General features: G+C 34.8%; 1 protein-coding gene across 4 annotated transcripts in view; it reads left to right on the forward strand.

Moving 5' to 3' along the window:
- macrod2 (mono-ADP ribosylhydrolase 2) overlaps nt 1-27115 on the forward strand; it is a 544600-nt gene that overhangs the window by 393082 nt on the left and 124403 nt on the right. For all 4 annotated transcript variants that reach the window (XM_058795075.1, XM_058795078.1, XM_058795077.1 and 1 more), the window contains 2 exons: nt 7717-7747; nt 20537-20610. In XM_058795075.1, the coding sequence (XP_058651058.1) occupies nt 7717-7747; nt 20537-20610 (105 nt within the window). The remainder of the gene's footprint in view (nt 1-7716; nt 7748-20536; nt 20611-27115) is intronic.

The following is a 27115-nucleotide window of genomic DNA, read 5'->3' on the forward strand; positions in this document are numbered from 1 at the left end:
TTGGGTTCACCTGATTAAAGCAAGACATGCCGGTGTGGGGTTAAAGATAAACTAGGTAGGGTGAAAGAGCATATAATTTATCCTCTAGGGTCAATGGGGTGATATGTTTGACTAGTCATCCTGACTAAGTTAGTGAATTCATCTGGATTTGGTAATACTTTACAACAAGGCCTCATTCGTTAGTATTATCTGCATTATCTAACATGAAATAACAATGGACAATGCATTTTTATAGCATATGTAAGGGATAATCAACAGCTAGCTGTGCATTAAACGATTTGAATGCACGACGTGGAGGCGAAGAACCGCCCGTGTATGTATATACAGTATGTGTGTATATATAATATATATATTAGTGCTGTCAAACGATTAATCAAGATTAATCGCATCCAAAAATAAAAGTTTTTGTTTACATAATATACAGTGCCCTCCAAAAGTATTGGAACAGTAAAGACAAAATTGCTCTGTTGGCTGTGGAGTCGAGACATTTGCAAATATGATTAAAAGATGAATATGAGACAAAACTACAGAATGTCACATTTTATTATTAGACGTTTCAACACATAAATGTTTTACCGAATAAAAAGAACAGCACTTGTAGAGTTCATCCCACTCATTGATGTGAGCATAAGTATTGGGACAGTTGAACATAAGGCAGATAAAAGCTATTATTTTGATGTATCTGATTTCTCACATCAGATAGAGGGACGAAACTCTAAAAGTGCTGAACTTCTTAGCTGGTAAAACATCTATGTGTTGAATCACCCAATAATAAAATGGGACATTATGTAGTTTTGTCTCATATTCATCTTTTAATCATATTTGCAAATTTCTTGACTCCACAGCCAACAGAGCAATTTTGTCTTTACTGTTCCAATACTTTTGGAGGGCACTGTACATTTATATATTTATATTCTTATATTTTATATTATATATAAATATATTTAATATATAAACATAATTTATATATATATATATATATATGAAGAGTTCAGATGTAAAAGTCTCTAAGTGCCATCTGAAATTTTCTTCTGAAATGAGGATTTTTATCAGGCCCCTATATTTGTTCAGTTATTTCACTTTAATTGCATAGAAAAGGGCCTATACATTGCCATTAGAGTAAAATTGTATATGTAAGGCAAGGTAAGTTTATTTATATAGCACATTTCGTACACAGTGGTAATTCAAAGTGCTTTACATAAAAGGAAGTGAAATAGTCATTAAAAAAAATAATCACAACAATAAAAACAAGGCAGCATAATAGCTAAAAGCGGACTCCCCTTGTTTTGTGTGAACCCTTGGTATTTCTAACTGACTCGATCCTAATGATCTGAGTGGTCTGTTAGGATTATATTCGGTGAGCATATCTGCAATGTATTTAGGTCCTAGGCCATTGAGTGATTTATAAACGAGTAAAAGTACTTTAAAATCAATCCTAAATGTAACTGGAAGCCAGTATAAGGACCTGAGGGCTGGTGTGATATGCTCAGATTTTCTGGTTCTAGTCAGAATCCCGGCAGCAGTGTTCTGTGTGAGCTGCAGCTGTCTAATGGTCTTCTTTGGAAGGCCAGTGAGGAGACCATTACAATAATCCACCCTGCTGGTGATAAAGGCATGAACCAGTTTCTCCAAGTCTTGACTGGAAACAAAACATCTAATTCTTGCAATGTTTTTGAGATGATAGTATGCTGATTTAGTTACTGCTTTGAAATGACTACTAAAACTAAGGTCTGTCTCCAGAATCACCCCAAAATTTTTGACTTGATTTTTTGTTGTTTGACCCCTAGAGTCAAGGTATGCATTCACCTTGAGAACTTCATCTTTGTTTCCAAATGCAATGACTTCAGTTTTCTCCTTGTTTAACTGAAGAAAGTTATAGCACATCCAACTGTTAATTTCATCAATGCATTGGCAGAGGGAGTCAATGGGGCTGTAGTCATTTGGAGATAATGCTAGGTAAATCTGGCTATCATCAGCATAGCTGTGATAGGCAATTTGATTCTTTCTCATTATTTGACTTAGTGGGAGCATATACAGGCTAAACAAGAGCGGTGCAAGAATTGAGCCTTGTGGGACTCCGCATGTCATGGACGTCCACTTAGACTTATGCTCTCCTATACTCACATAACAACCTCTCCCTTCTAAGTATGACCTGAATCATTCGAGTACCATCCCAGAAAGCCCGACCCAATTTTCCAGTCTCTAGAAGTATGTTATGATCGACAGTGTCAAACGCAGCACTAAGATCTAGTAGTACCAGCACTGATATTTTGCCAGAATCAGAATTAAAGCGAATATCATTTATTATCTTAATGAGTGCTGTCTCTGTGCTGTGATGCGCTCGGAAACCAGATTGAAAATTGTCCAGGTATCCATTTGAGTTTAAGTAGTTGTTCAGCTGATTTAAAAAACTACCTTTTCAATAATCTTACCTATGAAAGGAAGATTTGATATTGGTCTATAGTTGCTCAACATGATGTTATCAAGATTGTGCTTTTTCAGAAGGGGCTTAACAATTGCAGTCTTAATACATGTAGCATTCACATTCATTTCTAATTTTAGGTTAAGTTTTTAAAGTAAAATTTTTATTTCAGCTTTACTTCAATTATCAAAAACTATTTGTAATCATTTTAGTTAATGAAAATGGCACCGCAGTGCATTAACTAATGTAAACAGATACTGATAAACTTTTAATTTTAAAAATGTATCCGTAAATGTTGAAATTAATATTAAAGTTATTGCATGCCATAAAAGTATTGTTTATTATAGCTCATGTTAACATAGTCAACTAATGTTAACAAATGAGGCTTTGTTTTATGCATAATCTGATGCCTTTTTTATCAAATTAAAGTTTTTGTTAATTAAGAATCTGTCAAGTGTCCTCCTAAACAGTCTAATTATACAGTTTTTTTTGTTTGTTTTTTTTTTTTTTTTAAGATAGACTTGTCATTCATTCATCCCATCAACTAGTCAGTTTTCAAAATCTCTACTGTGATCACCAACATAAACATATAAGATCATGTATATGGCACTACAGCACTCTGCAGTATGACATAAGAAGCACAGAAATGCAGAAACTGTATTTGGCCTGATGACACATGTAAACACAGAAATGCGTTCAATTAAGAGCTACTCTTAAACCTAGTGGGAGTTCCAGAAAAGCAGGTGCGTCTATTATAAATAACAATAATAATCTTAATAAACAACCTGAAGAACACAAGAAGAAGTGATTGATTAGAGAAGAGCGATTTGCAGTGGAATTGTTTCCCTTGTGACCAATTTCAACATGCTACTGCAAGCAAATAAAACACGAAACACAATAAGCAGGCAAAAGCAAGTGGGCCGTGCGCCTGATTCGGTCCTAATGAACTGACAGATCAGAAATAATAATCCAGCCACAGGACCATAAGTCACTGCAGAGGTGTAATAATGTCAGCCTTGTTAATTAAGGCAGCGCTTTGATATAAATGCACCGCTGTTATATATATATAAACAAGTGTTGTTGTCGTGGTTGTAGTGGCGTAACTGTGCCAAACTAAATCAAATAGTGAGTTGTGGGCTGCTTCTGTTGTGTATCCTGCTGCACTATGAAGCAGTTATCACCTCCACCAGCTAGAAATGATTAGTCAGACATACCACCTGTGTGTTTTTGCTCACATAACTCAATACCGAGACAGTCTCTCGCTGCCCTTTACCTTTAATTGCAAGGGATTTAGAAATTGTACATTCAAGAGTATTATCATTATTGATTAGTATTGAGTATTCAGTCAGTGATACTTTATGCTTTATTGAGCCAGTACAGAGGCTGAAAGGACAAACATGCTGGATATCATCTAATGTGTTTATCTGTTGCTAAGGGCCAAACTGGGAATTATTAGAATGTTTTTAATTGAAAATTGTTTAATTGATTTTGCTGATATGGTATGAATGTTTTTGAGGACATTTGCCTTTGGGATGAAAATTCCAATACACGTTATACTTGCAATATAAATTCCAGTATTTCTATACATATCAATCCAATTTTTTTCTTACTTATTTATTCTTTTTTTTTTTTGTGCTATATTTTAAAATGTTTAAAAAAATTGGATTGCAGTGTATATAAATAATGGCATTTATATTACAAATATAATCTGTATTGGAATTAGATAGAACAACAACAATCATAAAAATAGTTTTTGCATTATATCTGTTTAGTAGTATAAATAATTCAGAATAAAAAATAAAAACATTGTGAATGTATTACTACACAGTTAAAGCAACTTTTCCAGTGTTACTTTTATAATGTGCTATATTTATTTTCTGAGTGAAACTAAATATTTAAAGAGAAAAATGCTGCATCAGACTTGATTTTATCCATCTATTTTGATTTTATTAGGATAATTAAGAATTAGTCAGTTTTGCTTTAATGTTGATTTCACATGAAGTAGCCTTGATTATCATCAGAATGACATTCCAGCATGTTGGACGGTTCTCTCATGCCGTTGTGTGTATGTTTTTTGAGCATGTCTTTATTGAACCCTGCAGAGACTCAGGCGAGTGTGCTTACATTGTGTTGAGTCGAGCAGCGCTCTAAAAATGGCCCTCCTCCGCTGCTCATCATGGGGAATTTGAGCCCAAGCGAGATGTACACCTGGAAAGGTCAAAGCTTTAGTGAAAGACTCAGCTGAAATATTGATCTTGACAAGCGGTGCTTTGACACAACCCTGTAAAATAATAAACAGCTAAACAAAGCCCCTCCTCTCTGGGAAAAACCAGAAAGAAAGTACCAAAACTCCAGGGGAAATCCGCAAGTACAGTCTGGTATCAAGTGAAGCGCGTATGCTCTATAATGCTGCATCATCTGCCGTACGGCCGTAATGTTTTTATTGTAGCAGTAAGTTATGGTTTATAATCAGAGGTACACAGCTCAGCGGGAGCCTCATCTGTTCCTCATTGAAAAGCTCAACTGCCTTTGATTTGTACAGCTGTCACCTGAAATTATATCGCCGTTGTTTCGTGTTGTTGTTTTTCCTCTAATGTTCTGTTAGCGAAGCGTTATTGCAATTACAGTCTGCTTTGTGCTAAAGCTCTCGCTGCAGCACAAAAGCTCATTTGATATGGAAAATACCTACTTTTAGCACTTCAAACATTTTTAAAACAAAGCCTTATTAGCAGCCTTTAGAGTGTCATTAAACAGCGTCTCGTTCGGTCAGAGACACGTCAACGAACGCTGCTCGCACCTTTTGAACACTCGCTTTGTCGAACGGTTACTCCTGTTCTAATCTAGATCTAAACAAACGGAAGTGATAGCGGAATTTGCATTTGTCATAATGCTGCATTAACGCAGTGGTCACACTTTGTTTTTTGTGATAAATGCTACGCTAAAGCACAGATTCAGCTGGTTTGTGGAGACAAATGAGAGCCTTGAATAAATATCTCCTCTTTACTGTTTATTAATATACTAAAAATGATGAATGTGGAACAGGGTGCGTGGAACGCGGTCGTATGGAAAAATGATGGTTGTTGCAGCTCTAAACCTGCTCTTGAGTAATACATCTGGTGCAAAGTGCCGCAGAGCCAGACCTATTACAGTATGGTAAGTTTTTAATCTTTTAAAAAATATGGCCATAAATATCGGAGTTGCTCTGTTTCTCTCTCAGTCGCGCTGGTCTTTTTTGTTCCACGGTAGAAAAACTCTCACGCACCTGTTCACAAAATTTATATATCATTTATCAGTGCATACCGAGACGCAAACAGCCCTAAATAAACATCACTTTATTCACATTTTTATTATTTTTTTAAGATAGTGGGTAATTAGGGACATTTTTGCACTTTGGCCAATTTATTGACATTATAGTCAAAATTTCAGAATAAAAAAATGAGGTATCATCACGTAACATCTTGTGGCCAAAAATGTACATGAGAGATGAAGCGTCTCAAATTACTAAATTTCCAGATTTCATATTCTAGAGCTGACCCTAAATCAGGGGCTCTCATCTCATGCTGTTCTTGATCAGTGAGTATTTCTCAAAAATAAAGTTTTCATGAACTTTTTGGTCCACAACTCAAATTCTAGGTTCCAAAATTGTGTTCTTTAGATTAGCACATTCATAGCTAAAGATATCTAATTTGCTGTATTATACAACTTTGCATTGGATCAATATTTAGTCTTACAATGGATAGTTTACCAAAAAAAAAAATTTAAATGGTTAATTATTTCTTTTTATTTTATTTTATTTCTTTTTTTATTTCATTTTTTTTAAGAACAATGGAGTCCATACAAGACATTCTCAATATTGACCTGAAAAAAATGCAATACCAAGTCTTATATGGACTCCATTGTTTTTTTTAAATGTCATTTTTGTGTTCTGTGGAAGAAAATAAAAATCATGCAGATTTAAAACAAAAAAATATTGAGTTGGGTTACATGGGTCCATGTAATGCAAACTTATCCCTGCTTTGTTCAGTACGTCTAGTTGCATCTTTGTGTCTGTCTCGCATTGTAACCTACATTTCACATGTATATGTTGATCTAACCTACAATCCAAAATAAATCAAACGTTTAAGAAAGTTTTTTGAGTGTTTCCTGTTGAGTCTTGACCCGTTGACGTTTTGAATCCTTCATTGACTCATCCATGTGCCAAACTGAAATGAGGCAAAAAACGCACTTTGAGATTGTCATATTCACCTGCGCTGGCAACATTTTCCACAGTGTGTTGTTCTGACTCCTAGTGTATTCAGTTTATAATTTTTCTCAGAGGTTATGACAGTTCAGATCTCCATCATCATAACAGATTCCACGTGGCTCCAATGCCCCATTTACCCTTCAGAATTGTCCAGGATATTGTAAAGGCCATAAGTGGATCAGTTATCATTTCCAGGAGTATTGAATTATTGTGCACAATTTCTGGATGTATTTTACAGACTGATGTACATTTCCTCCAGCTACTGTATGTGTCCTGACATACTGAAATATGACTGTCCCTTAATTAACTGTCAGATTAATTAGATCAACGCCAGACGACAGGCAAAATGTTGCTTTTGATGTCTCTCGCTAGGGGAAGTAAATCGAAATGGATCTTTCTCACTGGGTGCGTGTCAAAAGCAGGTGGCGAAGCCTACAGGTGGCGATGTCACTGTTATTGTATATGGCAATATGTGTTATCTCAAACTGATTCACGTGGATGTTATATCTGTGTGTCACGATGCATCCAAAGCAGTGCTCCAAATGTAAGCGCTCTGTCTACCCCAACAGGAAGAAATGTTCATTTCATCCTTTTCTTTGAAGCCGAAGTGTTTCGGTATAGCCTAGAGATCCACAAAAACAAACACGTCTGCTCAGTAAAAAGCAACGCCCCGTGTCTTTAGGCTTTTTAATATATATTTGATGTTTGGTGTAAGCTTGCATTAGCAGTTATTCCCACTGGCTATTAATGAAACATTTGACATTCACTAAACGTCAAATTTCAGTTCACGCAGTAGAATTTCATAGGGTTGGCTTTAATGAAATTCATGCATGTTATCAAAATGCAAGCTTAGCAGGAATTGGAAAGAGACAACAACTTGAGGCTGAAAACTGTAAGGTTGGGTTCATTTCATTGCCTGCTTCTCTGAACTCTGTACATTCAATTACTAACTGGTTTTCTCCTTCCTGATTAGGATTGGGTCAGAATATATGTGATTTTATATTAATTTCATTTCAGAGTTGGCTTACTTTTTGCTTTTTTTCTATTACAGGCCTTTCCATGCATATCGACAGGAATTTATGGTAAGGAAAATGTCTATTCATCCTCTAAATCTTTTTAAGTGTATGTATATGAGTGATTCTGAGCGTGTACATGAAGAAGCATGTGTGCGGTTTAGATAGAAACTTACATGTATGCTGGTAATGTGTGCATGCAGTATAATGTAGGTATGAAAAAGCTGATGATGAGCAATTACCTCTACAGTCTTTTCATGTCTTTTAAATTCTCCTATCATTTGATTCTCCCTTTCATTTTCAAAATTGCCTCTTTTTTTTTTTTTTTTTTTTTTTAAAGAAAGAAAGATGTTGAAAGCTGGATATATGAATAATGTGCCTGTTATGTGTGTGTACGTTACCATTCAAAAGTTTGTTGTTCATTTTTGAAAGAAGTCTCTCATGCTTTTACATCTCTAGGGTGGCATTTTTTTTCTCTCAAAAATACAGTAAAACAGTTATTATGTAATAAAATGTATTAATATTTAATTTTATTAAATCTTATTTAGTATAATAATCAATTATTTAATATTTTTATTTTAATAATGGCAAAGCTGACTTCATAGCAGCCATGTTTTAGTCTTCAGTGTCTTATGATCCTTCAAAGCGCTATATAAATGTAAGGAATTATTATTATTATTATTATTATAAATCATTCTGATATGCTAATTTCTTGAAATTTATTTATAATATATAATAAGTGTTATTTTATATTATTTATATATATATATATATATATGTATGTATGTATGTTATATATATATTTGATTTAATATAATATATAATAAAATATTTGTATTATTGTATATATTTATTTATTTATTTATTTATTTATTTATTTATTTGGAACCCATAATACTTTTTTCAGAATTATTTAATGTATTGATTGTTCAAAAGAACAGCATTTGCGTGAAATGTTTTTTTGTAACTTTACAAATGTCTTTACTGTCACTTTTGATCAAATTAATCCCTGCGGAATAAAAGTATGCAATTTAAAGAAAAAAACAAAAAACACTTGCGCAATAGTATATAATGTACGTGTGTGAATGTGTGAGATTCTGCCACAAGAGAGTGCCTTTGAGATCTCAGCGCTTCAGAAAGAATGCAATTATGTTTGATTCAATAAATAATCTGCAACCTGCCTCTCCAGCACTGCGTAATTGTTCAGATCATCACAGAGAGAAAGTATTTACTCTGAAAGCAAGAAGAGCACTGGAATATCATGATCAAAGAGCTAATAACCTAGAATACTTCCCCAACCTGATGTTTTCTTGTTTCTTTCAGCCAAAAAGACAGTAAACGCTCGTTTAGGAGGGAAATTAATTTCATACCGTGGCAGTCATGAACGTTTGTTTTTAAAACATTCTCAAATAAGCTGAAGGAACATTTGCTCTCTTCTTCAACGTGAATAAGCTAACCAAGCGAGACAAACACGATCCATGTGGCCACGTCACCAGATTAACCAGCTCCAACATGTAGAACTGTCACTCACAGCCAACCGGAGCTGACACCCCATCTCTCTTTTTGGCTGCATCATGGGAGCTGAGGTCCAGGCTGACAGATGATCGGGGTACAGAGGGTAAGGCGTAAAGGGGCTGTTCTGTGGCGTTAGAAACGTGGACAGCAGGCAGGTAGAAAAATGAGGCCTCACTCCCAACTGACAGTCCAATCCCTCAGCCCACACCATTAGCACAGGTAGAGCTTTCACACACATGGCGTATTGGAGGAGATGCCACCCATAAACAAACTGGCGCCTGCCGCCAGCAGAGGGGTTGGACGGTATGATAGAGGTTATTAAGTCCCACGCTCGTAGCCTATCAATCAATGCCACAAGAGACGGGTTAAAACTGGTTATTTCTTTTTCAGTGAGGATGGGAAGGACTGGCAAATCTATCAGTGTCTTACATAGTGCGGACACAGGCAAAGCACAGAGGTGGACAAAGGTTGCATCATCCTTTACTCTGTCTGGATCTTTCATTCACTTTTTTTCTTCTTTTTTTCCTGGATATGCAATTGGTTCATTAAAAGCAACAGTTTTTAGTTTTACAGCTCTGTTTTGAAATCTGAAATAGAAATCTTACACCCGTCGTGGGCAGCGCGCCAACTTGTAGAACTGTTATGTTTCGGGAGTCCAGAGTTTGAGTCCCGGCTTGTGGACCTTTCCTGATCCCGCCCCCTCTCTCTTCCAATCCGCTTCCTGTCCACTTACTGTCCTGTCGAAATAAAGGCATAAAACGCCAAAAATATATCTTAAAAAAATAATAATAACATCCCTATTTTAAAATCTGAAAAAGCTACAACTTTTAGTAAGTTTGACTTTATTCTCAAAATATTAATGTTTTAATCTTATGTTGCAATTTTATTGAAAAAAAAAAAAAGGAAGCATTAAGATTATTCTCAGAACCTTTTTAATATTTATTTTTGAAATGTAAAGTTTTAGTATGGCACAAAAATTGCATTGTATGTAAATAAATATGTTATTTTATATTTTACATTTTGTTAATTATATTTATTTATTTATTTGTAAATGTAAACATTTTTAAGTGTATTTTTTTATTTATTATTTCTTATATAATTTATTTTTCAAACAAAAAATTATAAGTCTGCTAATGCTTTAATACTGGGAATAATAATATTTTTTTCTTAAATATATACATGTATGCATGCATACAAATACACACAGTACACACACATACTGTACAGTCATATGTAAACCAGCTTTTATTTTGGATTCAGTTAATCACAATTAATCGATTTGACAGCACTAAATAATAATAATAATAATTATTATTATTATTAATATTGTCCCCAGCTTCACAGCAATCATACAATTTTTCTTTGGTAGATACAGTTAACATATTCCATTCATACTAACATTTACCCAACAACCTACACATGAAATAGAAAAAATTGAAAAGTTTCAAAAGCATCATAACTTTATACAGAAGAAGAAAAATACTTTATATCCGGGGAGGAAAAAAATCCCTTTTATTCTTCAAAATCAGTTGTTCTCAGACAGAGAACGGTACCGAGCATGTGTCTTTGCTCTTACCTTGTTTGAGGTCGAAGATATTTAGTGTTACAGTTGCCCTCGGCCTCCCCTGCAGTTGTTCCGATTCTGACAACTTAAAGATGCTGTTCACAACTTCTGTGTGTAAGATTCATATCAGGGAAATTCAAATCCAATAGCCTTGAACCCCACAGGTTAATTCTTCCGTTATTATTTTAGCTGTAGAAAGAGAGACCAGTCAAAAAGGAGAAAACTGCAATTAGATTTGAACCATTCGGGCATCTCAACAGCCTCCTTCTTACGGCGCTGTCACAATCTTTCATGATATATACAGCCCCGCCTTTAGATAAACAACAAAGAGAAAATGAATTAGACGCCAGTTCATTTTTCACCGAAGCCTAGAGGAGAAAACCTCGCTCTGTGCCCGTGAGGTTTAACCGCCTTACGACTTTGTCAAGGAAAAGACAGGAGCTGTCTGACATCAAAACGTGTCACTCATTAGATTACTGTCATCGCCATTTGAAGAGAGCTCTTTATTGCCTCATAATCCAGCTCAATGGGGTATATTGACTTTCATCACCATATCAAGGTCTGGCCATTTAAGGTTTGTGTACACATGGTGATAAGGCATGATTTATTATTTATTTTCCCTCAGAAATCCACTGCAGAGACCTTCCCAAGGCCTTGTGGAGAAAATAAGAGGCGGTTTAATTCAGCCATACTATATTACAAAAAAAAAATGCGCTATGAACGTATCATAGTAAGAAGTCTATGGATATTTGACATCAGACATCAACTGTGATGCATACAGTTCAAAAGTAATAATTTTAATGTTTTTTTTTAAAGACATCTCTTATGCTCATCATCTAGGCTACATTTATTTGATCAAAAACACAGTCAAAACAGTAATATTATGGATAACAGTTTTCTGTTTTAATGTACGTTAAAATAGAATTTATTCCTGTGGTGGCAAAGCTGAATTTTCAGTGTTGCATGATCCTTTAAAAATCATTTTAATATGCTGATTTTTGTTTCATCAATGTTGGAAACGGTTGTGCCACTTAATTTTTATGTTTGTTTTTATTTGTTTGTTTAGGATTATTCAACTATTTGAATAAAAAGTTAAAAAGAACAGTATTTATTCAAAATAGAATCTTTTTTTCTGTATATTTGATCAAATAAATGCAGCCTTGATGAGCATAAAACACTTTTTTAAAAACATAAAAACTCTTACTGTTTTTTTTAAACTATACAGGTGCAGCTCAATAAATTAGAATGTCGTGGAAAAGTTCATTTATTTAAGTAATTCAACTCAAATTGTGAAACTCGTGTATTAAATGAATTCAATGCACACAGACTGAAGTAGTTTAAGTCTTTGGTTCTTTTAATTGTGATGATTTTGGCTCAATAAATTAGAATACTTCATAAGACCAATAAAAAAAACATTTTTAGTGAATTGTTGGCCTTCTGGAAAGTATGTCCATTTATTGTATATGTACTCAATACTTGGTAGGGTCTCCTTTTGCTTTAATTACTACCTCAATTCGGCGTGGCATGGAGGTGATCAGTTTGTGGCACTGCTGAGGTGGTATGGAAACCCAGGTTTCTTTGACAGTGGCCTTCAGCTCATCTGCATTGTTGGGTCTGGTGTCTCTCATCTTTCTCTTGACAATGCCCCATAGATTCTCTATGGGGTTCAGGTCAGGCGAGTTTGCTGGCCAATCAAGCACAGTAACACCATGGTCATTGAACCAGATGTTGGTACCTTTGGCAGTGTGGGCAGGTGCCAAGTCCTGCTGGAAAATGAAATCAGTATCTCCATAAAGCTTGTCAGCAGAAGGAAGCATGAAGTGCTCTAAAATTTCCTGGTAGATGGCTGCGTTGACTGTCGACTTCAGAAAACACAGTGGACATACACCAGTAGATGACATGGCAGCCCAAATCATCGCTGACTGTGGAAACTTCACGCTGGACTTCAAGCAACATGGATTCTGTGCCTCTCCACTCTTCCTCCAGACTCTGGGACCTTGATTTCCAAATGAAATGCAAAGTTTACTTTCATCTGAAAAGAGGACTTTGGACCACTGAGCAACAGTCCAGTTCTTTTTCTCCACAGCCCAGGTAAGATGTTTCTGACATTGTCTCTGGTTCAGAAGTGGCTTGGTAACCCTTTTCCTGAAGACGTCTGAGCGTGGTGACTCTTGATGCACTGACTCCAGCTTCAGTCCACTCCTTGTGAAGCTCTCACAAGTGTTTGAATCAGCTTTGCTTGACTGTATTCTCAAGCTTGCGGTCATCCCTGTTGTTTGTGCACCTTTTCCTACCCAAATTCTTCCTTCCAGTCAACTTTGCATTTAATATGCTTTGATACAGCACTCTGTAAACAGCCACACCTTTCAGTGACTTACCCTCTTTGTGGAGGGTGTCAATGTTCGTCTTCTGGATCATTGCCGAGTCAGCAGTCTTCTCCATTATTGTGGTTTCAAAGAACAAGAGATACCCAGAATTTATACTGTATGGATGGATGGTCATTTATTGAAACTCAAATGTAAATATTCTAATATTTTGAGATACTGATTTTTGACTTTCATGAGCTGTAAGCTCTAATCATCAAAATTAAAACCAAAAAAACTTTTGAAATGTTTTACTTTGCATGTAAAGAATCTAAAATATATGAAAGTTTAACTTTTTGAAATAAGTTTTTCATGACATTCTAATTCATTGAGATGCACCTGTATATAGAACGACAGGCATGCAGACAGTTAGACATGCGAGTACACACACAGATAAAATATGAAATATGTAAAATAGAGATATACATTTTCTTTGTCATTTATCTGACTGTCATTCTAAAGGCTATAAACCTTTCCTACTTGACTTTTTAAACAGTTTTAAACTTTGAATTGTAATTCTGCATTCTTTTTTCCTATACTGTATATAAAAATAAAATAAAGAAAATTGTAAACAACATTTAAATAAAACAAAGATGACTGTGGTACGGTTTACATGAAAAATGCAGTTTTTCTAATTCAGAATTTCACATTTAATTCAGTGTTACTTGCCATTTCTTTGTAATTGTGAAATTGAGTGAAAAATTTTTTGACACTATCTTTTTTTTTTTTCCTGCATACCTCAATTCAAATTCACTTCAAATTCTGAAATGAATTCAAATTTAAAAGCCATTTTCTGTTCAGTACACAACCCTGCTTGACAAATACTTACCCTCAGTTGAACAAGAGGTGTGTTGACACAGGTTTTCTTTTAGCCTGCGACTCTGTTGGTGTGAGATAGGCAGCTATAATCCAGACAATGCATCCGAACGGCTGTTAGGGATCAGCCAGGGTCAGCCGACTAAGTGTCTTCACTCGGTGATCCCCCTGTCCATCTCTGTAGTAGATTAGGGCCGAACCCCTTATCTCTTTACCTTGATATGGTACAGGTTTCCCTCTCAGGATAGCACTGTATTTAAAGCCTGAGGTTTATGCTGGGGAGTGGAAGTGTGAACACAGGCTTAAGGAGGGAATCTTTTATGATCACGTACTGATGTGGGGTTATCTCAGCACAAGCGGGGGAAAAGGAAATCTTAGCATTGCATCTAGGGAAGCGGATGAAAGTTTAGTGTTTTACACTTTCATGGTTTTATCATTGTCAAGATTGACACTGCTCTGGGAAGTTTTGCAGGTTGGGGACATATTTTAGAGATCACAGTTGTTTGAGAGGAATCTAAATCTACAGCCCTACGGCAACTAGATTTTATATTTTAGCTGAGCTGTGAATTGAAAGTGACACGAGAGAAAGATTGGGTGCAGTAAGATGGTAAACAGGCAAGGAATTTCAATTGCATGTGACAACTGTAAACAGAGTGTGACATTGTTCAGCTAGTGATGTCTGATTCGTAAACAAGTTGAGTTTGAGTTCTTTTTCATGAATTGGTCAAAGTGTTTCATGAATCAGTTTGAATGAACTCACTAGTTATCAGTCTGAATCATAGAGAAACTCTATGCTGAATCGAACATCCAGACAGCTCAGAGTTTATTACTGAGTTAGCAACTGACAGCTACTGACAACTGAGCTGAAATACTTCTGTTATTAATGTGAAGTTACAATGTTGTTTGGGAACCGTAAATAGTTACTACAGAACTATTCTTGTTTGTATATACTGCCATTTGTTTTGTTAGTTTGATTTTGTTTTATACTACGGTGAATCTAATATAGACGTTTCCAGGTTATATTTGCCTCAAAAATCAAAAGAGAAAAAAGACATATGTAGTAATAGTTTGCATAAAGAAAACACGTGTCAGGACTCTGTTTATTTATTTTTTTTGTTTGTTTGTTTGTCATTTTTGCCTTTATTTTCTTTTATTTTTCACATTATTTGCAGGTTAATAAATTTCTCATTACTTTCTCATTATTGTAATACGACACTCATTCTCATTCTATAAAAAAAAAAAAAAAGATTAATATATAATTATATATATTATGAACAAATGGTACAATAATGTGGATAATCATTAAAAATAATCAGAAAAACAATTGCATTACAGTATTAATAATTTTGGGGTAAAATGCTATTACTGGTTCTGAAAATGTCAACTGTTTTTTTTTGTTTTTTTCTGTAACTGTTTGCAGTTAAATATGCACTTTTCCACGAAAAAACAAAAAAAAACAAAAGTAGTATTAATTACTTTGTAGCCTGTTGTTAGCCCCAGATGTAGTGGGAGGGTTGATTTCACATTGGAAAACAACAGAATCACCGTAGGAAATGCTGCTGTGTGTGTGTGTGTGTGTGTGTGACATGGTTTAGTGAAAAGTAAATGGTGGGTGATAATTTTAGCATGTGGGACAAAAATGTCACCACCAGTACATATGGCTTTTCAAGGTCACACACTGATAGGCCTGGTTGGACCATCTATATGTGTGTCTCAATCCATTTTGGATGTGGGTCACATCTTCTTAAGCCCCCCCAACACCAGCGTTATTCTTTCAAATCTGCTGCTAGTCTTCGGCAGTTCTGTATATTTCTGTGAACATTCACTGCAACAACATGTGTCTGTCAGAACCTTCATCCACTAGCTGACACGTTCAGCTTCTTACATTTCTATGAGTCCTGTGCCCACGGGTCCGGTTGGAAACATATCATAATGATTCGGTTGGACTTCACCTCCATCACCTTATCACCCATCATGCAAATCATGACCATTTCAAAGTTCTGCAGTCCTTCCAGGTCCTGCGGTTCTGGCTCAGCTGTTTTTGGATTATTGTTTGGTGCACGTTAATTATTTAGTAGCTTCTACCAGTGTCCATTCAAACACATTTCATATAAATATGACTTGGCTTGGGAAAAACAGCTTGCTGGTAGATGCATTCTTACCTATAAAGTTAATCATTTAAGATGGGCTCAGATCAAGTTTCTTGCAGCACAATGACAATCATTAAAATTTGTATTTTATGATGTTTTCATTCTGTAACCATTTTATTACTCTAGAGAAGTTAATTAGTTGATTATGGCTTTTATAGAGAAATATCAGATCTTCTTTTAATGAAGCACATAAAATCCTCATTCTTCCATAAAGCAGCGATAGAATAGGAAATGAAATGATTTGATTAGATATAGATTAATTTGGCACCTTCAGACAATAACAGAAAATATAAATCATCCCCTAAAGTATCATTTCCTCTTTGTGCAATTTGTTGTTAAAATATAATTAACTAGGCAAAGTAAAACTATTATATTATATTATATTATATTTTCAGTCGATGCAACTTACAGTACATACTAAAGTTGCAGCCTGAGTTTTCCTTGAGCATTTGGCAGACCTCTTCGCATTGCTTTATGGGAAGCCAGTTAAAGTCAGTTGTGCTCTATAAATCAGATTGCATTATGGGTATACACCAGTGAACTATATATGGAATGAAATTGTTCACTAAGAATTTGGACAGCTCTACAAAATGCTGACACCCTATATAGTGTGCTGTAGAGTCTCTTGTGAAGTAAGGGAAATCCCTGGAGCCCTCATCAGTAGCCCATACACTGGTGGGCATCCATCAGCTGACAACAAATCTTTTTGAGAAATATTTCATTGTGACCATGAAACTGTATTTTGCATTATTTTTATGCCAAAATATTTTTTTTGCCCATATGACAACTGAATTATTTAGTTGTTTTTCCATGTGTATGTATATTTAGCATCGTATTCAGGATGAAAAAAAACAACAACACATGATTCTATTTGTGTTGTATATTATTTATATTCGGTGGCGCTAATACAGAGTCACTCATTTGTTTTTCCTTAAAATGTTTTTAAAAATAAAGAATTGAATAGCACTTGTTTTGTCCGCTCACTGTTTGAGAAAAGATAATTTTTATGCTGTGCTTTTTAATATGAAGTCAAGTAAGGTCTCCTTTATGATTATTTGATTGCACATGCTGAGATGTTTTAAATCTCACAGCGCTTTTGTGCATTTTTCGTGATTGCTATGCATAAGGTTTATACTTGACTGCATTTTTTTTCTCTCATCTCTCAAACGTTTTGTTTTTCTGTGGCTCTGCTATAGCATGCATTGTTGCATTTCCATCCCACAAAAACTCCTGAATCCAAAGATTTGATGTGTATCCACTGAAAAAGAAAATCCTTCCCATGGAGGATTTTCTTGTAGTTTGAGATTGATCCGTGATGTTTGCGTGGAGAGGGCATCTCTCAAACATGTATGGAAAATGTTAAGCAGTCTGAAGAGAGACGTTTGATCAGAAGAACCTCTTGGTGAGCTTTGACTGTTAACTCGGTTAGCTCTGACCTCTAGTGAGCCTGTCTATATCTCTACAGACAGACATAACACGGCTCTCAATGACCTCTGTGGTTCTCTCTCCTTCTCTTTTTCTTTTTTCTTCTTTCTGTATAATTAATGCCCGTGGAGCACATCAATTTACATTAAAAACAGAAATACACTGAAGACGTGATATGAACATGAGTTTAGTGCCCTCTGCCATGTTTTCTGCCCTTAAGACATTGTAATATGCATCAGCGTTCTCTCATAGGGACATGTGAGTAACAAGTCTGAGTTTTTATTCAGTAAACAGTTAAAGTTCATAACACTTTTAATAGGGGAGAGTAACAATTTGTTTTCTTCTCATTTGTTTAGCCTAAAGCTTAGATATAGACATGAGTTAGAAAAAACATTACTCATGTCAATTATATAATTATGTGTGTGATTTTAAATATATATGTATTGGAATAATTAAGATTTTGAAGTGTAAAAAGTCTCTCATGCTCTCCAAGGCTGCATTTACTGATCAAAAATACAGTAAAAACTGGTCTGGTCATTTTCAAATCAATATGAATAAAACATTAATCTAAAACCGCTATTTTACGGGTTACCTGAAGAGCCAGGAAGCGCCGGCGTCGAGCATTTGTTTGTAAATAGTAATTTCATCTGTTTCTCTGTGTTTTGTTTACTGTGAAAAGGAGCCAAAAATGTGCTTGTGTTCATATTATTCTGGACGGGGATTATTCTCAAGAGAGATAATAGGTTTATCAGTTTCTCACGCACATTCTTGACCCAAAGTTCAGGTCTGACGGCATCCAGCCAGCAGAAGAAATCAGTCTGTGATTCTGCCTGTCAGAAGGAGAGAGAGCTAGAAGAGACAGCAGGAGCGTACAAACAGGGAACGGATGGAGCAGAGACTGACAGGATAGGGCTGGTGCGAGACTCCCTCACATCCAATGGATCCCCAAATTATTTGGTGTTGAAAGGCCCAGACGGGACGTCAGGAGACACGGAGAGTGCAGTGTCAGGCTGCTGAGCAGACAGTGAAAACATCTCCTCAGCCGCTCCTCAGCCGTGTGTTAATTACGTCTCCTATCACCCTGAGCTGAGAGCTGAGATGGACCTTCAGGGTCAGTGCCGCCACTCGCTGAGCAACAGATGGCTCGTTTGTACCAAATGGGTGCTTTTTGGGTCCCAGTTCATTTTTATATTATAGCATCCCAACTAGTTCATTTTTGTATGCATAAACTGCATAAAATATTAATAAATATACTAATAATAGTATACACAATTCAAAAGTTTGGGGTCACATTTTTATTTATTTATTTTTTTAAATGTTTTTGAAAGTATTTTATTCACTCACCGATGATGCAACTATTTGATGATAAGCACAGTAAAACCATAATATTTTGAATTATTATTATTTATTATTATTATTGAAAATAACTTTTTAAAAATGATAGCAGAATTGAATTTTCAGCAGCTATTACTCTGTACTCTGCAGTGTCACATGATGTTTCAGAAATCATTCTAATATACTAATCACCAATGTTAAAAAACAGTTGTGTTGCTTAATAATATATATTAGTGCTGTCAAACGATTAATCACGATTAATCGCATCCAAAATCAAAATTTTTGTTTACATAATGCGTGTGTAATGTGTATATTTATTATGTGTATATATAAAAACACACATACAGCATATATTTTGAAAATATTTACTTGTATTTACGTGTATATATTTATATCCATTTAAAATATATCATATATAAATATATTTAATATATAAACGTAACATATTTTTCTTAAATATAAACATGCACGTGTTTGTGTGTGTGTGTGTGTGTGTATATATATATATATATATATATATATATATATATATATATATATATATATATATATATATATATATATATTAAAGTTTAAAGAACACCATTTATTTGAAACGTTTTTTATAACATTGCAACATTTTTATTGTAACTTATAATCAATTTAATGCATCTTTGCTAAATAAATATGAATTCATTAAAAATAAACTGTAGTAGTAGTATAAACGGTAGTTTATATATAATGTCAATACTTTTTATAACATTTTAGACATTAATATAACATTTATATTATAGCATCTTATCTGAATTATTTGTGGAATTTTTTTTATTTATTCATTTTTATTATTTTGCATGGATTATTAATTTAAAATATTTACAATTACATAGAATATTGAAATTATATTTAAGATTTTATAAAACATTGGAATTATTTTTAGCATTATATTTTCTAACAGCTTTAAAAAAAAAACTATCTGGATAACTCAAATTAAGTGATCTAATCTCACACAATCCAATTTCTCAACACTTGAACACATTTTTCTGTTTGAATGTACTTTAAAATTACCTTTTTAAAATGGAAAAGGCACTTGTTTGATGACGACTCCTCCTCTCCTTCAGCGATATTAAATATTAATCTCCTTCAATCTATTTATTCTCAATCGATACGCTGTGTTAACACCAAGACTGCTTTCCCATCTCGGCTCAGGCTCTGGTGATTAATATGGCAGTTAGTGGCATCATCTCTTACATTTACTGGTCAATGTGTCATTACTTTCTCATCAAGATTGTGGTGTGACGACCCCGGCACCTGCCACAGATGGCAGAACAGTGTAAATGATCATGTCCAAGCAACTTAATGGCTCAGTAAATCTACAAGAAATTGGCAAGCACCCGTGATAAATTTAGCTAATAGACCACATTTTGGGATGTGAAATGGGTATGTACAAACAGTCATGTGAATTATATAACAGCGGAGGTGCTGGTTTAATAAAGAAGTGGGCGTTTTTTGGACGAAAAAGTAGTGAGATTGTTCAGTGTTGGATTTGTGTGCATATTCAACAGACTGTTGTTTGTAGTAACTACTGAAAGTGTGGAGAGGGTTGAGCAGCAAACAGCCATATGGAGATGTTTGCGTAAGTGTTAAAGTGTGAGTACATATGCTAGTCTATGGCATGATTTCAAAACTGAATCCTTCTCCTTCCTATCCGCAGGTTTTCCCAATGAGCCGGCAGCAGAAATCGCCCTGAAGATCGCGCATGACTGGATCCAAAGCAACCAAGATGAGGTAGGAGCAGTAAACCCTTCTTATGTCACATGTCAAGTTAGAGGAGAACACCTGGTTTGAAGGGCAGATTTTTTTTATAATAGGAAATGCTTGTGAAGAAAAGGATGTGTTGGAACCGGAATCCACAGTCCATTTGTCTGATGGAAAATCAATTAAAGCTTACAGCTCTTCCAGGAGGAAAATGTGAAGTGGCAACTGCTCTCTTCAATTGTCATGTTTGTCTCTCTATGTTTGTCTTTGGCCACTACTAAAGACGTATGATTGTGCTTGGCTACACAACTTTGAGGTTTGAGAACTTTTTAGCAAAGCATTAATGACCTGCCTCTTCTTATATGTGACCCTGGATCACAAAACCAGTCGAAATTGAGATTTATACATCATCTGAAAGCTGAATAAATAAGCTTTCCATTGATGTATGGTTTGTTATGATAGGACAATATTTGAGATAAATATAAATATTTATAAATATACCCCGAGACAACTATTTGAAAATCTGGAATCTGAGGATGCAAAAAAAAAAAATCAAAATATTGAGAAAATCGCCTTTAAAGTTGTCCAAATGAAGTTCTTAGCAATGTATATTACTAATCAAAAATGAAGTTTTTATACATTTATGGTAAGAAATTTACAAAATATATTAATGGAACATGATCTTTACTTAATATCCTAATGATTTTTGGCATAAAAGAAAAATTTATAATTTTGACCCATACAATGTATTTTTGGCTATTGCTACAAATATACCCCAGCGACTTAAGACTGGTTTTGTGGTCCAGGGTCACATATCTGAGAAACCAGGTCTAGGTAACAAATTCCTTGTGAAATCCCAAACCAAGCTGCCTTGATCATCTGTGCAGCTAGTTACCTTCACACGCTTTGAATTCGAAAGTGTTTCAGCTTGAGTGAAATCCTTACATGGTCTGTTGGCTTTTTAAATGGGATTGTGCTGCCTATTCGGTGCATGAAGGTAAGGAGGAAGTGTGAATAAAATAAGCAAAATGAATTTGTAAATCAATTAAGTCATTACAGTGCTGTTGAAAGACTGAGCGCATGAATGTGTAGTGATGTTGACAGGTGGATGTGTTAATTAAGTGTTTGACTTGACTGGTTTATTTGTGATTATTTACATCATTGTTTTTTTCATAAAGATTGCTTCAGTATGTTTAGACCAAATTGACTGTACAAAGCTTATTGCATGATTTGTTTTGACAGTCGTAGAAGTGGATAAATGAAATTCCCCTTAACTTCACATTAACTGAAGTACAGCTGCTGACCTGCCAGTTAATCATCCTGTTGTTGGAATGAACGAGATCAATAACTCAATCACTCAGCAATCATAAACCGTAATGTTGTGCGTGCTCTGTGAGTTATTTGACTTTGATGATGACAAGTGAGTGGTACTGTGGTGGCAGAGTTTTTCAACGCGGGTCTGTGGACCCTTTCTGGAATATGAAATAATTGCAAGGGATGATTTATATATATATTAAGTAAATAAGTATGTACTAATATATATTGTCATTTATTGCCACTTTACTCTTACAGTGCCCTTTAAATGTTTAGAAATTTTGCACAATACTAGCACAAATCCTTATCATTTAGTGACTTTGCATCAATTAGGCACAATAGAAACTATGAAAACACATTTTATTAAATTTAAAATGAATTCATTGAGGATATAAAACCTATTTTATAAAGCCTCTTTAAACTGTGTACTAATTTGTCTGTTGTGTACTAGTCTTAATTGGTAGTCGATCAGTAAAGCTATAAGGATGTGTACAATAATCTCAATAATTGAATAAATAAAACCTGGGCCAAGTTTAATTTAGTAATCAGGCGTCACAGCTGCCAAAGGGATGTCTGACTGTGACGTGTGCATATTGTATTGCTAATTCGAAGTATTTTTTCAAATAAAATATATAAAATATCCATGCTGAATAAAGAACTTAAATATGAATAATCAAGCTTTCCACTCTAAATCTCAGACTTTCAGTCATGTAACGCTGACACTGACTTTGTTTATACACTGCTGTAATCCATCTGCTGACCCCATTAAGACACTGCAGTTAGGAATTTGCCTTGTGAGCAGTATTTTCCTATTATCTTAATCCCAGTAAGCTCATATTTGCAATAAACAGAATTGAATTAAGACTTCAGACTGCTTGTGAAGGACGTGTAGCAACTACAATACTAACACTTTGCATATGGAAGAAAAAGATGCCTTATTATGCTCAAGAAATTCTGGGTTTCCTAAAAATGAACAGCATTCATATGCAACTTTGTTCATTAATCGGGATGTACTCTGAGCAAGAGGAATATAAATGGAGTAGTTCTATGAACAACCCGTAGTCACATACTCACTTAGAAAAGCATACAAACAAATAAAACTTTGTGGGTGCCACTCTTATTCCTCCGGGTTTCTCAGAATAGATTGCATAACAGATTTCTGGGCCGCTTTTATTGAGTGGCCTTTACCTGCGGGCGCAGAGGGCAGTTTAATTTATTGTGATTGTTAGGCCAAAGCAAAGCCTGCAGGTTGATTGTGAACTGAAGGGAAGTGAGGATTAATTACAAGCGTATTTAGCCAGAGAGGACAAAACACAGCAAGAGCCGTAAGAGGGATTTATCGTTCTGTTCTAATGGCGTGTCTCCACCCAACGTGTTACCTGATCTTTTTACTGACTTCTAATATTGCTTGTGTTTTATTTATTTATTTGATTTTATTGTTTTTTAAGTAAAGGCTAAGTATTGTCATTCGAATTAATTGCACCTGCTGATACTATTTTTCCCATATATATATATATATATATATATATATATATATATATATATATATATATATATATATATATATATATATACAGTATATATTCGCCTGATATCCGGTTTATTTAGACACTTTATCTAGCCCATTGTTTCAGATGATGATCAAATGATCTGAGATTTTGATGCCTTTTATAGGTGTAGATATGTATGGGCTCAATGTGTTGAATCACTAGGCCATCGTTCTGATACCTAAAAATGCTTTACAGTGAACTTCAGAAGGGAGATACTCTGATAATGCTCTGGTAATATTTCAACATAATGATAAAGCTGAGTATAAAAACTTCTCTAAATTGATTCCTAAATTATTTATGGAAAAGGGCAGCTGCCTGAAGCTATATTTATTTTTTATTTGATGTTCCCTGCTGATTGTTGCAGATGTTATCGCAGTAATATTATTTCAGTTAAAGGGATAGTTCATCCAAAAATTAAAATTCTATTATCATTTACTCACCCTCATGTCTTTCCAAACCTGTATGATTTTCTATCTTCCATGGAAGACAAAATAAGATATTGTGAAGAATGTTGGTCACTAAACAATTTTTGTAATTGTTGGTTATATGTTGGTACTGTTGTTTCATACTCAGGGGAGCCCCCTAAACTTCAACTTCCAGAGAGATAATTTCATAGGTAATATGGATGACTCCACTCAGATCTTTCACAAAATATTTAAAGATTCATCACTGTCCTTTCTAGTCAGTGCAAGAGTCAGAAAAGAGTCAGAGTTATAAAATGCCAGACCTGCAAACCTCCAGTAGTCCAGGAGCCAAGCAGTGAAAAACTAAGAGAAGAGCATTTGACATGTGACTAGGTCCGCAGACTTTTAATATTCTATTCTATTCTATTCCATTTTGTCTGGCATCCTTGAATACACAGTTGAAACCCCATGCATGAAAGGTAGTTTGTTGTGCTGATAGCATCTCTATCCATAACAGTGAGAATGTCATTATGGGCGAGAGGTGCATTAGTTCATGGAGAGCATCCTGGGACATAAGTGCATGTATGCACTACACTGTTAACTTCACAATAAGGTGCATTAGGCCTGGCTTGTAAATTAGAGCCCGGGCTCTTAGCCACCTTAAGATGCCTCCACTTCTATGTGTAATATATCATGGTACAGCCGTGCCGCAGCACCTCACACTCCGACAATTGTGATTGATGACTGAAGGTTAACCTTCGCGGGCCAGGGTGTATGTTCACTATACCGCATTGGGGAAGAGTAATGGAGATGGGGTTTTCTGATGGAAACTGGGCTGCAGTGAGAAGGGGGTTGGGTTCTTCCCACAGAAATACAGAACACAATACAGAATTTTTTTTTTTTACTTTTATTCAGCAAGCATGCATTAAATTGACCAAAAGTGACAGTAAACCCCTTAACATTGTTCCAATAATAATAATAATAATAATTCTATTTCACATAAATGCTGTTCTTCTTTCTATTCATTAAAGAAACCTGAAAACAATGTCACATTTTTTAAAAATAATATTAAGAACTCTTTCCAACTGTGAAAATAATAAAATAAATATTTCTTGAGCACCAAATCATCATGTTAGAAGGATTTCTGAAGGATCGTGTGGCACTGAAGATTGGAGGAATGGCTGCTGAAAATTCAGCTTTGCCATCAGAGGAATAAATTGTATTTTGAAATATAATAAAATAGAAAAGTTATTATATTATTTATAATATTGCTTTAAATTTTAATTATTTAAACATATTATTTTTACTTTATTTATTTAAAACAAAAAAACAGAACGTGCACTTTTGAACCACCTTTCTTTTTCTCTTTCTTTCTTTTTGCTGGTTTGCTTCAGCCTATATAGATTCAAAGTATTTAATGTAATATTTAGAGTTTAATCAAGTACTATTGAAACGTCTCTTTTATAACACTCTCAAATAAGAATGATGGATTGCAGTAGATTTGACATAGAGATTCAACTTTGCAGAAACTATATTCCCTCTTCTTAAAGGTAACTTCTTGAAAATCCTACCCACACAAAATAGTGTTACAAACACAAAAGGGACCATAAAAATACATACAAGCACCTCATCCCTCTAGGTTTTGGGGTCACGCTCACTCTGGAAGTTCTTCTTTTAATATGAGATAGATTAGCTTTGTGTTTATCCCTGGTCCAGCTCACCATGGCCCTGCTAGATTTACAGAGCTTCACAGAAGGCATTTGTGCCCTGCGTGAAATCATTCTGAAAAGCCAAGCAGTGGGTGTTTTTTTTTTTTTTGGTCCCTATTGTGTTAAAGTTGAGCAAAAGCGGACAAGCATATCGTCTTCAGCACTGCATGTTCCAGCTCTGTCATGATCTCTCACATCTGAGGGCATCAAAGTAGGAAGTCACGCTTTCATCTGCTCTTATATGTCCAGACAACACTGCGCACCCTCTTTCTCTCGGATGTATTTCTCATCAGTATGACATCAGTCTGATTTCTGTATGACAGACTGTGGCAGCCGTAGACATTCACTGAGCCCCCTGCCCCAACCAACATGATGAATCAATTACAGTGGCTGCCCTGTTTTCAGAGGTTTAATAAACTCTATTGATCTATTTCAGTGCTTCTTAAAGTACAGGTTCCTAAACCAAACTGGGTCACATACCTGTAAATGTTCGGCCGCAGCATGTTTTAATAATATGTGCAAGGTTAACTGAAATGGCAAAGAGCTTTTCATTCTGTTCTTCCACATAGTTTGTGCTACTGTGACCACGCAACAATATTTTTATTCCAGTGCAAATATATAGAATTTTTTTAAAAGGAGCTCATTTACACTTGTTTATTTTTGTGTATTTATTTTACTGTAGTGTACATATAATTATATTTACACTTACATTTATTTTTAGTTATTTTGTTTTCTTCACCATATTCTGCTAATGACCAAGTCTTTTACAGTATAGATCAATCCAAAAACAATTGTTTTTGTATTTACTGTTTAAATATGGTTTACTTGTTTACTTTAGTTTTCTGATATATGTCAATTTTTAAAATAAAATGAATGTTTGTGTTTTTATTTTTTTATTTTATTTTTGTATATATATATATATATATATATATATATATGTATGTGTTTGTGTGTGTGTGTGTGTGTATATATATATGTGTGTGTGTGTATATATGTATGTATATATGTGTGTGTGTATATATGTATGTATATATATATATATATATATATATATATATATATATATATATATATATATATATATATATATATATATATATATATACATACTCCACCATATTCTGATAAAGACCAATTAAGCATACATTAACTATTATTTAATTGTTTTTAGCCTCTGCAGTAAATCCTTTCCATTTCCATGCATCTCAAATTTGTTGTATAATGCATCACATCAATCTTACAAATTGTGCGGGGCTACGGGAAGAATGACTGCGACATCTCACCTAAGAAAAAAAAAACAAAGCTCAGCGTGATTGCAGCGTCCTTTATCGGGGCTGTTACACTGCCTGGAAAACTCTGCTTCAATCACAGCCACTGATTGTCCATATGCCACCAACGTGGTGCATCTCTCCTCTGCATCAAGCAGCTCCAGTCATCTGTTTGCTTTATTTCCCATTTTCACATCTAATTCGGTGTAATTCAGACCTACACTGCTTTAATCTGCCGGTGAAAAATGCAGTGTGACACTTTATTTGGCTGCCGCCTCTAAATTTGCTAC

The sequence above is a fragment of the Onychostoma macrolepis genome, chromosome 13 (assembly GCF_012432095.1).
Source record: "Onychostoma macrolepis isolate SWU-2019 chromosome 13, ASM1243209v1, whole genome shotgun sequence".
NCBI classification, from domain to species: Eukaryota; Metazoa; Chordata; class Actinopteri; order Cypriniformes; family Cyprinidae; genus Onychostoma; species Onychostoma macrolepis.